The sequence below is a fragment of the Dryobates pubescens genome, chromosome 39, assembly GCF_014839835.1.
Source record: "Dryobates pubescens isolate bDryPub1 chromosome 39, bDryPub1.pri, whole genome shotgun sequence".
NCBI classification, from domain to species: Eukaryota; Metazoa; Chordata; class Aves; order Piciformes; family Picidae; genus Dryobates; species Dryobates pubescens.
Genome location: NC_071650.1, coordinates 258,980 through 272,348, shown reverse-complemented (window position 1 = coordinate 272,348; position 13,369 = coordinate 258,980). Strand labels below are relative to the sequence as shown.

Sequence of the window (13,369 nt, the reverse complement as noted above, 5' to 3'; positions counted from 1 at the left end):
TCCGCCCGGCGCCTCACCCTACGAAACCGGCTGTGCCGCCTCCCATTGGCTGCCGCTGCCATTCGTTGCGCGCCGATTGGTCGGCGGGTCATGTGGGGGGCGGGCCCGACCGTTGGCGGTTGTTGTCGCGCTCCCCGCGGCGGAGACAGGGGGGAGACGGCGCCGGCGGTCGCCATCTTGTGCGGCGGCGCCGGCTGCGGGTGGACAATGAGCGCCGCGCTCCCGGCTCGGCCCCGCCGCCTCCCCGGTACTCCCAGCAGTGCCGGACACCGGGGAGGGATCCCCTTGCCCATCCTCACCCCCCTCGCCGGGGTCCCAAGGACCCTCAGCGCCCCGCTGAGCACCGCGAAGGCCGCGCTTCACCTCGCCCCCCCACCCCCTCCCCCCCGCACCCGAAGCGCTAAAAGCTACCCCCGCGCCCTCCGGTCCCCGCGGAAACCAAGGCCGCGCTAGGCCACTCTCACGACGCGCCGGGGAGGCTCCAACCCCCACGGACAGGCCGCTGCCGTGACCGCTAGCCCTGTGTGCCGCTCGACCCACGAGTGCTCCGTCACCCCTCGACGTGGGGGGGAGGCGGGGGGTGTCCCACAGCAAACGCGGACACTCCCCCCCCTACACCGACCTCAGTGTGGGGTCCTCACCCCCACGGCGCCCACCACGACCGCGGCTAGGAAGCTCCAAACCCCTTCGCCCCCCCACGCTTTGGGGGGGGGGGTTCCTCTCCACTACTTCCCACCCCCCCCACAGATCCGGGCCGCACAAGAGGCTCGCAGGACACGGGTGGGTCCCTGCGCAACCTTCCCCCCCCCCACACCGCTCTTGCCGTGACACAGCACTTGGGGCCCTGCCCGCCCGCCGCCGCCCCCGCGCGAACACCCAAACATGGCGCTTTTCGCCCCAAACCGCCGCCCCCGCCGCCGCGCACAAAGCGGCGCCTCCCTCCCGCCCCGCCTGCCCATCACCGCCGCCCTCGCCTCCTATTGGCCGCCAGCGCCCCGCGGGGGCGGAACCCACGCGTTGATTGACGGCGCTGCCCACCACGTGACCGCGCGGACTCCCGCCCCCCCCCAGCTCCCTTTGTTGAAGGGGGGGGGGGGGAAAGAAGGGGCGAGGCCGCCCGTCCCCCCCCCCCCCCCCCCCCCCTCCGGCGCCTCGTTACTCACCTGAAGGGAACCGGGACGCGACCCCCGTGCCCTGGGCCCTCTTCATCCTGCCCCGCTCTGCGCCCCCTCCCCCCGCTTCAAAACCCCCAGTTTGGGGTAAAATAAAAAAAAAACCCAAAAGGTGAAAGGAAAAAAAAAAAAAACCAACAAAAACCCAAAAACATTAAAAACATCCCAGGGCAGGAGAGGGAGCCGCGCGCTACGTCACCCGCGCCCCGATTGGCCGCCCGCCGTCACGTGGTGCCCCTCGCGGGGCTTCCCACGGCTCCATTCACCCTCCCGCCTCGCGCAACGGGGCCCGCCGGGAGAAGCGGGGGAGGGGGCGGGGGGGGGGGATGGGGGTTGGGGGGGGGGGAGTCCACAGGGTCCTAGCGCCGGGGCTGCCTGCGGGGGGGAGGAGGAGGAGGAGGAAGAGGAAGAGGAGGAAGGGGAAGGGACATGCGCGCTGCCGGCCTGCTGCGGCGCTGCGGCGGGAGTGCGCCCGGGGCTGGCGGGGGTCGCTCACGGGGATGCACCCACGGGACTGGGGGGTGGTGCAGGGGGCGTGCACCCACGGGGTTGGAGGGGAGCACCCACGGGGGTGCAGAGAGATAAGGGGGTGGCGGGGACCCCCTCATGAGATCAGGCGGCCCCCAATGATTTGGGGGGGGGTCCCCAATAAGGTGAGGGATCCCCTATGAGATGGAGGGAGGGGTCGCAATAGGTGTGGGGGGGGTGCCCTTTGAAGTGGGGGTCCCAATGAGGTGTGGGGGGTCCCTAACAAAGTCGGGGGGTCGCCACAGGGTGGGAGAGGTCCCCGATGAGATTGGGGCTCCCCAACGAAGTGCGGGGTCCCCATAGGGCGGGAAGAGTCCCAAACAATTTAGGGGGCTCCCTGGTGTCCCCCATCCCCACGGTGCTGCTGGGGGGGGGGGGCGGTCAGCAGCCCCCAGTCGGTTTTCCCCCCGCCGGTGCCACCTCGCTCCCGGCGCTGTCAGCGCAGCCGAGCTCCGCCGCGGGACTCTGTCCCCGGTGACAAGTGACAGCTCCCAGCACCGCCCCGGGATTGGTGCGGAGCATCCAGGGCCTGCCGGTGCGGGGGGGGAGGGCTCACAGGAGTTGGGGAGTCCCGGGGGGGTGCGCAGGGATGGGTGGCTGCGGGGTGCTGCTGCCGCTGCTGGCGGCCGCCGGGGCCGCGCTGCTCTGGGGGGGAGCTCCGGTGGTCGCTGTCACCGACGGTAGGACGCGGAGCGGGGGAAGGGGAGGGGGCAGAGCTTGTGCAGCGGGGCGGGGGGCAAGGGGGGGTTGTGGAGTAGTGGGGGGATGGCACTCGTGCAGGGGTTTGGGGGGGGTGAGGGTGCGGTAGGGGGCACTTGTGTAAGGGGCCGGGGGGGGGGGCGGGCTGTGCACTTGTGCAAGGAGCTGCCAGGGTGGTGCTGGGCACCCCCCATGCCCTCCCCCTGCCCACCCCCTGCCCTCCCCCTACCCGCAGAGCCCCCTGCCCACACCTTGGCCGAGGTCCTCTCCTGCCAGCCGGGGGCGCCCTCGCTGAGCCTGGCTCTGACCTTCGACTCCGACCAACTCTTCTGGTTCGACTTCCCGAGGTCCTCCTGGACCCCCAGGCTGCCCCAGCTGCCCCCCTGGCCCCCCGGCCTGGAGACCCCCGAGGAGCTGCTGCTGGACGCCAGCCTGTGCCAGGAGCTGCTCAGGGCCATCAGCAAGGCGGTCACAGGCATCCTGCCCGAGGCCAAGGGTAGGTGACAGCAGGGGGAGGGGGGCACCAAGCCTCACCCACCGTGGGGTCACCACCCGTGGGCCACCATCTCCCGAGGTCCCTTCCCGCCCAACCCCTTCCACCGTGACCCCCCTTGCTCTGCCATGACCTGGGTCACCTCCCAAGGTCCCACCCCAACTCCTCCTCCTCCTCCTGCCCCCTCCCTCCCTGCCCTCCCCAGGCATCCCGGTGGCCACCGTCTTCCCCATGCTGCCCCCGGCCCTGGGCCAGGCCAACACCTTGGTGTGCCTGGTGGAGAACATCTTCCCCCCGGCGGTGCGGCTCAGCTGGCAGCTCAACGGGGAGCCCCCGGCCCGGGGGGTCACCCACACCCACTACACCCCCACGGCCGAGGGGGCCTTCGTCCTCTTCTCCTACCTGGAGGTCACCCCCGGGGCCGGCGACATCGTCAGCTGCCTGGTGAGCCACGGGGAGGACAACAGCTCCGTGGTGGCCTACTGGGGTGAGCCTGGGGGGCGCCTGGGGCTGGGCACCAGGGTGGCTGCTGAGCTGTGGTGCCCCACAGAGGGGGCACCGAGGTCGGTGCTCACCCTGGCTGCCCACTGCCTTCCCAGTGCCCCCAGTTCCTGCCCAGAGCGAGGTGCTGGAGACCGCTCTGTGTGGAGCTGCCATGGCCCTGGGCATCCTCCTGGGCATCTTGGGCATCTCCCTGCTGCTGGTGGCAAGACGCAACGGCCAGGGTAGGGCTGGGGGCACCTCCGTGGGCTGGGGGGGGGGGGGGGGAACACCACCCCTGAGCCCCCTCTGATGTGTGTCCCTCTCCAGCAGGCTGAGCCTTGGGTGGAGCAGAGCCTGGAGAAGCTTCAGGGGAGGAACGGAGACGGTGGCAATAAAGTGTCCTTCGGGGTGGCTGCAGATGGTGTCCTCTTCTGTGCCCTCCTGACCCCTCCTGTGCCCTCTTCTGTGCCCTCCTGACCCCTCCTGTGCCCTCTTCTGTGCCCTCCTGACCCCTCCTGTGCCCTCTTCTGTCCCATCCTGTCCCCTCCTGTGCCCTCTTGTCCCCATCCTGTCCCCTCCTGTGTCCCCTCCTGTGCCCTCCTGTGCCCTCTTCTGTGCCCTCCTGACCCCTCCTGTGCCCTCTTCTGTCCCATCCTGTCCCCTCCTGTGCCCTCTTGTCCCCATCCTGTGCCCTCTTCTGTCCCCTCCTGTGCCCTTCTGTGCCCTTCTGTGTCCTCCTGTGTCCTCTTCTGTCCTCATCCTGTCCCCTCCTGTGCCCTCTTCTGTCCCCATCCTGTCCCCTCCTGTGTCCCCTCCTGTCCCCTCCCATGCCCTCCTGTGCCCTCTTCTGTCCCCATCCTGTGTCCCCTCCTGTGCCCTCTTCTGTCCCCATCCTGTCCCCTCCTGTGTCCCCTCCTGTCCCCTCCTGTGCCCTCCTGTGTCCTCTTCTGTCCCCATCCTGTCCCCTCCTGACCCCTCCTGTGTCCTCTTCTGTCCCCTCCTGTGTCCTCTTCTGCCCCCATCCTGTGTCCCCTGCTGTCCCCAACAGGCCATGACAGGGTGGGAAGTGGCCTCATGGTGGCACCTCCAGGGGCTGGTCTTGGGGTTCCAAGAGCCATTCCCAGTGTCCTGCCCCAGTGTCCCCAGTATGAAGGGACTGGAAGGGTGGGGACATGGCCATGGTGGTGGCATCTCCAGTGTCCCAGCCCAGGGTTCCAAGAGCCATTCCCAGTGTCCTGCCCCAGTTTCCCCCTTGGCCAAGGTTCTAGTGGTTCCCAGGGTGCCAGGCCCAGACTTGGGCAAAGTCCTCTTGGCCTCACCCACCGCTGGTGACGCAGGGAGCTGGGGCTGAACCCTAGGGCCAAGTATGAGGAGGAGGAGGAGGAAGCTGGTGGAGATGAAGGCATGGTCCTGGGACAGGCTGGAGCTCGCCCACCACCAGCCATGTGGCTACTGAGGGTACTGGGACTGGTGCTGAGCTGCCAGGGGACAGGTAGGATGTGGTGGGACATGGAGATGGAGAAGGTCCAAGCCCTGGGGGCTTCGCCCACCCCGTGCCCACCCTGGCTGGGAGTGGTGGGAGATGGAGAAGGTCCAAGCCCTGGGGGCCTCACCCACCCCATGCCCACCCTGGCTGGGAGTGGTGGGAGATGGAGAAGGTCCAAGCCCTGGGGGCCTCGCCCACCCCGTGCCCACCCTGGCTGGGAGTGGTGGGAGATGGAGAAGGTCCAAGCCCTGGGGGCCTCACCCACCCCATGCCCACCCTGGCAGGAGCCTTCGTGATGCAGGTGTCCAGCTCCTGCCTCCTGGCTGCCAACGGCTCGGTGCCAGCCTTCGGCCTCAGCCTCCTCTTCGACAGGACCCCCCTGGCCTGCTTCGTGCCCCAGGCCCAGCTCTTCCTGCCCTGCGCCCAGGGGGCGCTCCAGGGGGTGGACTCGGTGGTGGCCTCGCTCCTGAACGCTGACCCTGCCTGGGGGCACCGTGCCCAGAGCCGCCTCAGGGCCTGCCAGGAGCTGGGCACAGAGCTCTGGGGCTCCACTGCCCGCAGGAGCGGTGAGGCAGGGCAGGGGGACAGCAGGAAACGGGGCAGGGGGGCAGGGCAGGGGGACACTGAGGGGGGACAGGGCATGGGGACAGCGGGAAACGGGGCAGGGGGGCAGGGCAGGGGGACACTGAGGGGGGACAGGGCATGGGGACAGCGGGAAACGGGGCAGGGGGGCAGGGCAGGGGGACACTGAGGGGGGACAGGGCATGGGGACAGCGGGAAACGGGGCAGGGGGGCAGGGCAGGGGGACACTGAGGGGGGACAGGGCATGGGGACACTGGGTGGGGACACTGGGTGGGGACAGTGGATGGGGACAGGGCTTGGGGACACTGTGTGGGGTCAGGGCACGGGGACAGGGCATGGGGACATTGGTCGGGGCCACCCCAAAGGGGACCTGACTGTCCCCTCCCCACCCCAGTCCCCCCTCAGCTCCGCATCGTCGCTGACCCCCTGCCCACCACCCCCGGGGGGGTCCTCCTGACCTGCTACGTTTGGGGCTTCTACCCCCCCGAGGTGACTGTCACCTGGATGCTCAACGGGGACCCGGTGGCCACCGCTGGCACTGCCAAGGTGCTGCCCAGGGGCGACTTCACCTACCAGACCCAGGCGACCCTGAGGGCCAGCGCCCAGCCCGGGGACAGCTTCAGCTGCTCCGTGCAGCACCGCAGCCTGCAGCAGCCTCTGCGGCAGCACTGGGGTGAGGACGGGGGGCAGGGAGGTGCCACCCGGGCAGGACACCTGGCACCCGGGCAGGACACCTGGCTGGGACACTCGGGGTCCTCGGGGGGCTCAGCCTGATGGCTTCTGTGCCCACAGGTCCTGGCTTGTCCCCAGAGCTGCTGGTGAAGGTGGTGGTGGCAGTGGCCATCATGGGGCTGGGGCTGGTGGTCTTCTCTGCTGGCACCTTCTGCTACTGCCAGGGTAAGGGGCAGGGCTGGGGGCACCCCGGGGGCACCCTGTGGACACCAGGTGGGACAAGGACCTGAACCCTTCTTCTTCTGCCTGGCAGCTCCTGCTCCTGCTCCTGCAGCTGGTGTCTACGTGAGCACTGTTTGTGGTCCTGCTCTTGATCTTGGTCCTAGTCCCAGGGCTGGTCTTGGTTCTAGTCCTGGTCTTGGTCCTGGTCCTGGCTCTTGTCCGGCGCTTGGAACCCGTCTCTGACTTGGTTCTGGTCCTGACCCTGGTCCTGGATCCAGTCTGGACTTGGTTCTGGTTCCAGTCCTAGGTCCTGGATCTGATCTCAGTCCTGGTCTCAAATCTGGCCCAAGCCCCTGTCCTGGTGCTGGGTCTGGATCTGGTCCCAGTCCCAGTCCTGGTCCTGGATCTGGTTCCAGTCCCATTCCTGGTCCTGGATCTTCTCCCAGTCCTGCTCCAGCTCCCAGACCCCATCCCAGTTCCTCCACTAGTGATCACGCCGGGACCAGTCCCTGAAGCCCCCCCGCCTCGGACTGGGTCGGAGGCTCTCCTCAGCCTCCCCCTCCCCAAATAAAGACCTTTCAGGTCCCCACCCCTGAGTCGCTTTGCCCGCGGTGCTCTCCCCCAGCGCCCAGCGCTCCCAGTCGGGAGCCAGAGGGGTTACTGGGATGTTGGGGAAGGGGAGTACGGACCCTTGAGGGGGGTCTCCAACGGGGGCAGGGGGGGTGAGTGGGACGGTGACAAACGGGGGGGAGCCGGAGCCACCCCCGCGCTGCCTCCCGGCGCCGGCGGCCGCCAGCGAGTCCCAGTCCGGCAACTGGTGACGCCCGAGCGCTGCTGGTCCGGATTGGGTGCGCAGCACCCCCCGGGGGTGGTGCTGGGCAGCGCCCTGGGATGCAGGATGGGGAACTGAGGGCAGGAAGGTGGGGTTCAGGGGGCGGCTGGACGCCCCCGGTTAGATCCCTCCGCATCATGCTGGTGATACTGGGACTGGCCCTGGGCGTCCAGGGGGCAGGTGGGGGGCGGCGGACTCGGGGGGCTGCGGGCTGCGGACTTGGGGGTTGAGGACTCGGGGGGCTGCGGACTTGGGGGGCTGCGGGCTGCGGACTTGGGGGTTGAGGACTCGGGGGGCTGCGGACTCGGGGAGGCTGCGGACTTGTGGGGGGCTGCGGATTTGGGTGGGGAGGGGGAAGTGGGGAACTGGGGAGGGAAGGGGGGAGGGGAGTTGTTCTGTGGGACCTTGGGGACAGTTTGGGGGGGCTCAGCCCTACGGGACCCTGGCAACAGGGTTTTTTTGGGGGGCGTCTCTGCTCTGTGGGACCCTGGGGACAGTTGGAGGAGGGGGGAGCTCAGCCCCATGGGCTGGGTTGTGGGGGCTCAGCTCTGCGGAGCCTTGGGGACCGTTTGGGGGGTTCAGTCCTGTGGGACCCCAGGGGTGGCCTGGGGGAAGCCTCAGCCCTGCGGGACCTTGGCGATGCCACCCAGCCCCGTGGCCACCACCCACGCCCCTGCCCCCCACCCCCCAGGAGCCTTCGTGCTGCAGCTGTCCAGCTCCTGCCCGCTGGCCTCCAACGGCTCCGCGCTGGCCTTCGGCCTCAGCCTCCTCTTCAACAGGGGTCCCCTGGTCTGCTACGCCCCTGCCGCTCGCAGCTTCGAGCCCTGCGCCCCGGGACCGCTGCAGGAGCTGGCGGCGCAGGTGGCCTCGGTGCTGAACGGCGACGCCGCCTGTAGACAGCGAGCCGAGAGCCGGCACCGGGCGTGCGGGCAGCTGGGGGCTCGGTTCTGGGGGTCCACGGCCCTGCGCAGGGGTGAGGGGAGGGGGGGGGGAGGTGGGAAAGGGGAAGGAGGGGCTTGGCGCGAGGGGGGGTGGCAGGAGGGGGTTGCACAAGGGGGCTGGGCACGGGGGAGCTGGCACAGGGGGAGATGGCATGGGGACACCGCAAGGGGACACCGCAAGGCGACGGGATGTGGGGATGGGGCACGGGGACCTGGTGTGGGCACATCACACACGGCCACGGCACAGGGTGGCACAGCTGCCCCCCCCCCCCTCCCTGCTGTCCCCTCCTTGTCACCAGTGCCACCCCATGCCAGGGTCGTCCCCTTGACGCCCGCCAGGGCAGGGGGCCCTGTCCTGCTCCGCTGCCACGTGTGGGGCTTCTACCCCCCCGAGGTGACCATCGCCTGGCTGCGCAACGGGGACCTGGTGGCACCCGGGGGCAGCGACCCCCTGCCCCCCGCCACCCCCAACGGGGACTGGACCTACCAGACCCAGGCGATCCTGGAGGTGATCCCGGAGCCTGGGGACACCTTCACCTGCGCCGTCCAGCACTCCAGCCTGGACCGGCCCCTCCTGCAGGACTGGGGTGAGCCGGCAGGGGCTGGGGGAGCCCCCGCGAGGGGCGGCTGGGTCCCTGGGTCCCTGTGTCACCGCTCACCCCCTGCCCGCCCCCGGCAGGGCTTGGCTTGTCCTCAGGGCTGAAGCTGAAGGTGGTGGCAGCCACCCTGCTGATGGCGCTGGGGCTGAGCTGCTTCGTGGCTGGGGCCGTGCGGTACTGCGCAAGGCCAGCGGCACCTGGTGGGCAGGGGGACAGGGGTGGGCACAGGGGCATGGGGGGACAGGGGTGAGCACAAAGGCTTGGGGGGAGAGGGATGGGCACAGGGGCATGGGGGGACAGGGGTGAGCACAGGGGCATGGGGGGAGAGGGATGGGCACAGGGGCATGGGGGGACAAGGATCAAGGATGGGGGGACAGGGATGGGTACAATGGCTTGGGGGGACAGGGATGGGCACAAAGGCTTGGGGGGACAGGGATGGGCACAGGGGCATCGGGGGACAGTGATGGGGAGAGGGGCATGGAGGAACAAGGATGAGGACAGGGGGATGGGGGGACAGGGATGGGGACAGGGGCATGGAGGGACAGAGATGAGGACAGGGGCATGGGGGGACAGGGATGGGGACAGGGACATGGAGGGACAGGGATGGGGACAGGGGCATGGAGGGACAGGGATGGGTACAAAGGCTTGGGGGGACAGTGTTGGGGACAGGGGCAAGGGAAGGACAGGGACATGGGGGGGATAGGAGCATGGAGGGGTCAGGGATGGGGACAGTGGCCTTGGGTGGCAGGGACCCTCCTGACCCCCTCTGCTCCCTCTCACAGGTTACACTCCGCTCCCTGGTGACACCTACCCTGCAGGTAACCTCCTGTCCCTTGTCTCCTGTCCCCATGTCCCCAAGGGACATCTCACCCCTTATGCCACCCACTGTCTCCCCGCTCCAGGCAGCATCTGAGGACCCCCAGGATGGTGGCACCCCGGCCCCGATGGTCTCCTTGCCACCTGGTGTCTCTGTCACCCTAGGGTGGCACTGCCAGGTGACAATAAAGGTGCTCCAGGGTGACCTGGGGGTGACAACAGCAGAGTGGTTTGGTGGCAGCTCCCCCACGTTGTGCTGCCCCGGCGACAAGCTGTGGGGTGGAGGTGGCACCAGGGACAAGCGATGCCAGGGCACGAGGGGCATCATGTGAGGGGCAGGGGAGATGCTGGGTGCAAGGCACACTGGGCACAGGGGATGCCAAGCTCAAGGGGCACTTGGCCCAGGCACAGCTACACCAGGCACAGGGGATGCCAAGCACAAGGGGCACTTGGCCCAGGCACAGCTACACCGGGCACAGGGGATGCCAAGCACAAGGGGCACTTGGCCCAGGCACAGCTACACCAGGCACAGGGGATGCCAAGCACAAGGGGCACTTGGCCCGGGCACAGCTACACCGGGCACAGGGGATGCCAAGCACAAGGGGCACTTGGCCCGGGCACAGCTACACCGGGCACAGGGGATGCCAAGCACAAGGGGCACTTGGCCCAGGCACAGCTACACCGGGCACAGGGGATGCCAAGCTCAAGGGGCACTTGGCCCAGGCACAGCTACACCGGGCACAAGGGATGCCAAGCTCAAGGGACGTGGGTTCAAGGGATGCCAGGCACGGGGGACCAGCCCGGGGGGCGCCTGCATTGCTGGCTTTATTTTACCCTTTTCCAGCCTCTTTTCACTCCAAGCCCCCCAGGGTGGGTGGGGAAGGACCCTTGGGACACCGAACTCTCCCACGGGTGGGGACTGAGTCCCGGGGGTGCTAGGGGCAGGGCGACGAATGGGGGAGCCGCTGGGTCACGGCGGTGTTTGGGCAGACGCCCTTAGCAAAGATGGCGGCCGCGGCGTTGCCCTGGCCCTCTGCGCCCGCGCCGCGCGTGGAGGGGGCGGGGCCTCGTTGTGCGCACGCACAGGCGGCACGGGGGGGCGGGCCGGGCGGCAGCGCGGGGGCTCTGCGCATGCGTGACCGGAAGCGAGCTGCCGCCCCTGGATAAGAGCCCGGGAAACCCCGCGCGGGGCCTTTCGCTGTGCCGGAGCCGCCGCCGCCGCCATGTGAGTGCGGCCCGCCGGGCCTGCGGCGGGGAACGGGGCTCGGGGGGGGCTTAGGAGGGGACCGGGGCTCGGGACGTGGCGTGAGGGCCGCTCTGAGAGCAGGGGCGGGGGGCTGAGGCCTGTGGGGGAGTCCTTGAGGTGGGGGCTGGGGGGCTCAGGGCTGGGGGGGGTTGGATCTGAGGCAGGACTGAGGCGGTTGGGCCTGGATGTGGCGCTCTTGAGTTGGGGGCGTTCAGGGCTGTATGAAGGGTCTCGAGGTAGGATCTGGGGGGCTCAGGGCCTGGTGTGGAGGTCTCGGGTAGGGTTGGGGGTCGTGAGGTAGCAGCTGGGGGGCTCACACCCAGGTGAGGGACTCTGAGTTGGGGGTCTCGGAGGTAGAAAGGGGAGGGCTCAGGGCTGAGTTTGGGGTGGGGAGGGAGGATTGGGGGGGCACATGGGAGGAGTGGGGGGCGGGCAGGTAGGATCCAAGTGACCCCACCCCTCCCCTCACCCCATTTCCACCTCAGTATGACCGACTGGGAGACAGCCCCGGCCGTCACCGAGACCCCTGACATCAAACTCTTTGGCAAGTGGAGCACTGATGACGTCCAGATCAATGACATCTCCCTGCAGGTAGCCACCAGTCCCTGCCAGTCACCACCAGGGCCGGGCCCCAGGGCCTCTGCTGGGCCCAGTTCTCTTTGGTGTCTTCATCAGTGGGACTGAGGAGTCCTCAAGATGTGTGGAGGTGACCCCAGGTTGAGTGGGAGTTGAGTTGAAGGAGCTCCAGAGGGGTCTGGGCAGGTTGGAGCCATGGGTGAGGAGCTCCAGAGGGGTCTGGGCAGGCTGGAGCCATGGGTGAGGAGCTGCAGAGGGCTCTGGGCAGGTTGGAGCCATGGGTGAGGAGCTGCAGAGGGCCCTGGGCAGGTTGGAGCCATGGGTGAGGAGCTCCAGAGGCCTCTGGGCAGGTTGGAGCCATGGGTGAGGAGCTCCAGAGGGATCTGGGCAGGTTGGAGCTGTGGGTGAGGAGCTCCAGGGGGATCTGGGCAGGTTGGAGCCATGGGTGAGGAGCTCCAGAGGGATCTGGGCAGGTTGGAGCTGTGGGTGAGGAGCTCCAGAGGGCTCTGGGCAAGGTTGGAGCCATGGGTGAGGAGCTCCAGAGGGCTCTGGGCAGGTTGGAGCTATGGGTGAGGAGCTCCAGGGGGGTCTGGGCAAGGTTGGAGCCATGGGTGAGGAGCTCCAGGGGGCTCTGGGCAGGTTGGAGCCATGGGTGAGGAGCTGCAGAGGGCTCTGGGCAGGTTGGAGCTATGGGTGAGGAGCTGCAGAGGGCTCTGGCCAAGGTTGGAGCCATGGGTGAGGAGCTCCAGGGGGCTCTGGGCAGGTTGGAGCCATGGGTGAGGAGCTGCAGAGGGATCTGGGCAGGTTGGAGCCATGGGTGAGGAGCTGCAGAGGGATCTGGGCAGGTTGGAGCCGTGGGTGAGGAGCTGCAGGGGGATCTGGGCAGGTTGGAGCCATGGGTGAGGAGCTGCAGAGGGATCTGGGCAGGTTGGAGCCATGGGTGAGGAGCTCCAGAGGGATCTGGGCAGGTTGGAGCCATGGGTGAGGAGCTCCAGGGGGGTCTGGGCAGGTTGGAGCCATGGGTGAGGAGCTCCAGAGGGCTCTGGGCAGGTTGGAGCCATGGGTGAGGAGCTCCAGGGGGCTCTGGGCAGGTTGGAGCCATGGGTGAGGAGCTCCAGGGGGGTCTGGGCAGGTTGGAGCTGTGGGTGAGGAGCTCCAGGGGGCTCTGGGCAGGTTGGAGCCATGGGTGAGGAGCTCCAGAGGGATCTGGGCAGGTTGGAGCCATGGGTGAGGAGTTGCAGAGGGCTCTGGGCAGGTTGGAGCCATGGGTGAGGAGCTGCAGGGGGTTCTGGGCAGGTTGGAGCCATGGGTGAGGAGCTCCAGAGGGGTCTGGGCAGGTTGGAGCCGTGGGTGAGGAGCCCCAGAGGGATCTGGGCAGGTTGGAGCCATGGGTGAGGAGCTCCAGAGGGGTCTGGGCAGGTTGGAGCCATGGGTGAGGAGCCCCAGAGGGATCTGGGCAGGTTGGAGCCATGGGTGAGGAGCTCCAGAGGGATGTGGGCAGGTTGGAGCCATGGGTGAGGAGCTCCAGGGGAGTCTGGGCAGGTTGGAGCTGTGGGTGAGGGTCCCCACGACCACTGGCTCCTGCCCTTAGCGTGCTGCCAGCTCTGTTGCCCATCTCGGGGCCTCGATGGCCACCCCAAGGCCTCGGCCGCCCTCGGTGCTCCGCCGGGGCCCTGCCGCCCCCTGCCCGGCCCTTGGGCTGGCCGGGGGGCGGGGGGGGCGCTGAGGGCCGGGGGGGAGCGCTGAGGGCCGGGGGGGGGGGGGCGCTGAGGGCCGGGGCGGGGGGAGGCGCTGAGGGCCGGGGGGGGGGGGGGCCGCTGAGGGCCGGGGGGGGGAGGGGGGCGCTGAGGGCCGGGGGGGGGGGGGGGGGCGCGGGGGGCCGGGGGGGGGGGGCTGAGGGCCGGGGGGGGGGGGGGGGCGCGGGGGGCCGGGGGGGGGGGGGGGGGGCGCTGAGGGCCGGGGGGGGGGGGGCTGAGGGCGGGGGGGGGCGCTGAGGGGCCGGGGGGGGAGGCGCTGAGGGCC

General features: G+C 69.4%; 3 protein-coding genes across 5 annotated transcripts; all 3 read left to right on the top strand.

Annotated features, from left to right (window-relative positions):
• Positions 1-1,577: 1,577 nt before the first annotated feature.
• On the top strand, positions 1,578-3,836 carry LOC128899090 (class II histocompatibility antigen, M alpha chain). 3 transcript variants are annotated; one of them, XM_054177314.1, is made up of 6 exons: positions 1,578-1,638; positions 2,146-2,211; positions 2,635-2,895; positions 3,098-3,379; positions 3,492-3,617; positions 3,706-3,836. In XM_054177314.1, exons 1-6 carry the CDS (start codon positions 1,602-1,604, stop codon positions 3,708-3,710), a joined length of 777 nt encoding a protein of 258 aa, XP_054033289.1. In that variant the 5' UTR covers positions 1,578-1,601; the 3' UTR covers positions 3,711-3,836. The 3 variants fall into 3 exon arrangements, with proteins under 3 accessions (XP_054033289.1, XP_054033288.1, XP_054033290.1); XM_054177313.1 differs by having other exon boundaries at positions 3,703-3,796; XM_054177315.1 differs by lacking the exons at positions 1,578-1,638; positions 2,146-2,211 and adding an exon at positions 2,230-2,380 and having other exon boundaries at positions 3,703-3,796.
• Positions 3,837-4,630: 794 nt separating this feature from the next.
• Positions 4,631-7,158, top strand: LOC128899053 (HLA class II histocompatibility antigen, DM beta chain-like). The gene is made up of 5 exons (XM_054177185.1): positions 4,631-4,867; positions 5,146-5,427; positions 5,838-6,116; positions 6,236-6,340; positions 7,055-7,158. Exons 1-5 carry the CDS (start codon positions 4,780-4,782, stop codon positions 7,156-7,158), a joined length of 858 nt encoding a protein of 285 aa, XP_054033160.1. The 5' UTR covers positions 4,631-4,779.
• Positions 7,159-7,262: 104 nt separating this feature from the next.
• On the top strand, positions 7,263-9,622 carry LOC128899052 (HLA class II histocompatibility antigen, DM beta chain). The gene is made up of 5 exons (XM_054177184.1): positions 7,263-7,349; positions 7,861-8,142; positions 8,383-8,697; positions 8,790-8,909; positions 9,492-9,622. The coding sequence occupies exons 1-5, from the start codon at positions 7,307-7,309 to the stop codon at positions 9,620-9,622; spliced, it is 891 nt and encodes a 296-aa protein (XP_054033159.1). The 5' UTR covers positions 7,263-7,306.
• The last annotated feature ends 3,747 nt before the right edge of the window (positions 9,623-13,369 follow it).

What these genes read in the sequence shown, in the direction of transcription:
- LOC128899090 (XM_054177313.1), top strand. Translation starts at nt 1,602, where the DNA reads ATGCGCGCTGCCGGCCTGCTGCGGCGCTGCGGCGGGA. An exon ending in GCTGCGGCGCTGCGGCGGGA is followed by an intron (nt 1,639 to 2,145) that starts GTGCGCCCGGGG and finishes CTGTCAGCGCAG; the next exon opens with CCGAGCTCCGCCGCGGGACT. An exon ending in CATCCTGCCCGAGGCCAAGG is followed by an intron (nt 2,896 to 3,097) that starts GTAGGTGACAGC and finishes TGCCCTCCCCAG; the next exon opens with GCATCCCGGTGGCCACCGTC.
- LOC128899053 (XM_054177185.1), top strand. Translation starts at nt 4,780, where the DNA reads ATGGTCCTGGGACAGGCTGGAGCTCGCCCACCACCAGCCATGTGGCTA. An exon ending in GCCTCTGCGGCAGCACTGGG is followed by an intron (nt 6,117 to 6,235) that starts GTGAGGACGGGG and finishes CTGTGCCCACAG; the next exon opens with GTCCTGGCTTGTCCCCAGAG. An exon ending in CACCTTCTGCTACTGCCAGG is followed by an intron (nt 6,341 to 7,054) that starts GTAAGGGGCAGG and finishes CAACGGGGGCAG; the next exon opens with GGGGGGTGAGTGGGACGGTG.
- LOC128899052 (XM_054177184.1), top strand. Translation starts at nt 7,307, where the DNA reads ATGCTGGTGATACTGGGACTGGCCCTGGGCGTCCAGGGGGCAG. An exon ending in GTCCACGGCCCTGCGCAGGG is followed by an intron (nt 8,143 to 8,382) that starts GTGAGGGGAGGG and finishes CCCCCCCCCCCC; the next exon opens with TCCCTGCTGTCCCCTCCTTG. An exon ending in GCCCCTCCTGCAGGACTGGG is followed by an intron (nt 8,698 to 8,789) that starts GTGAGCCGGCAG and finishes CGCCCCCGGCAG; the next exon opens with GGCTTGGCTTGTCCTCAGGG.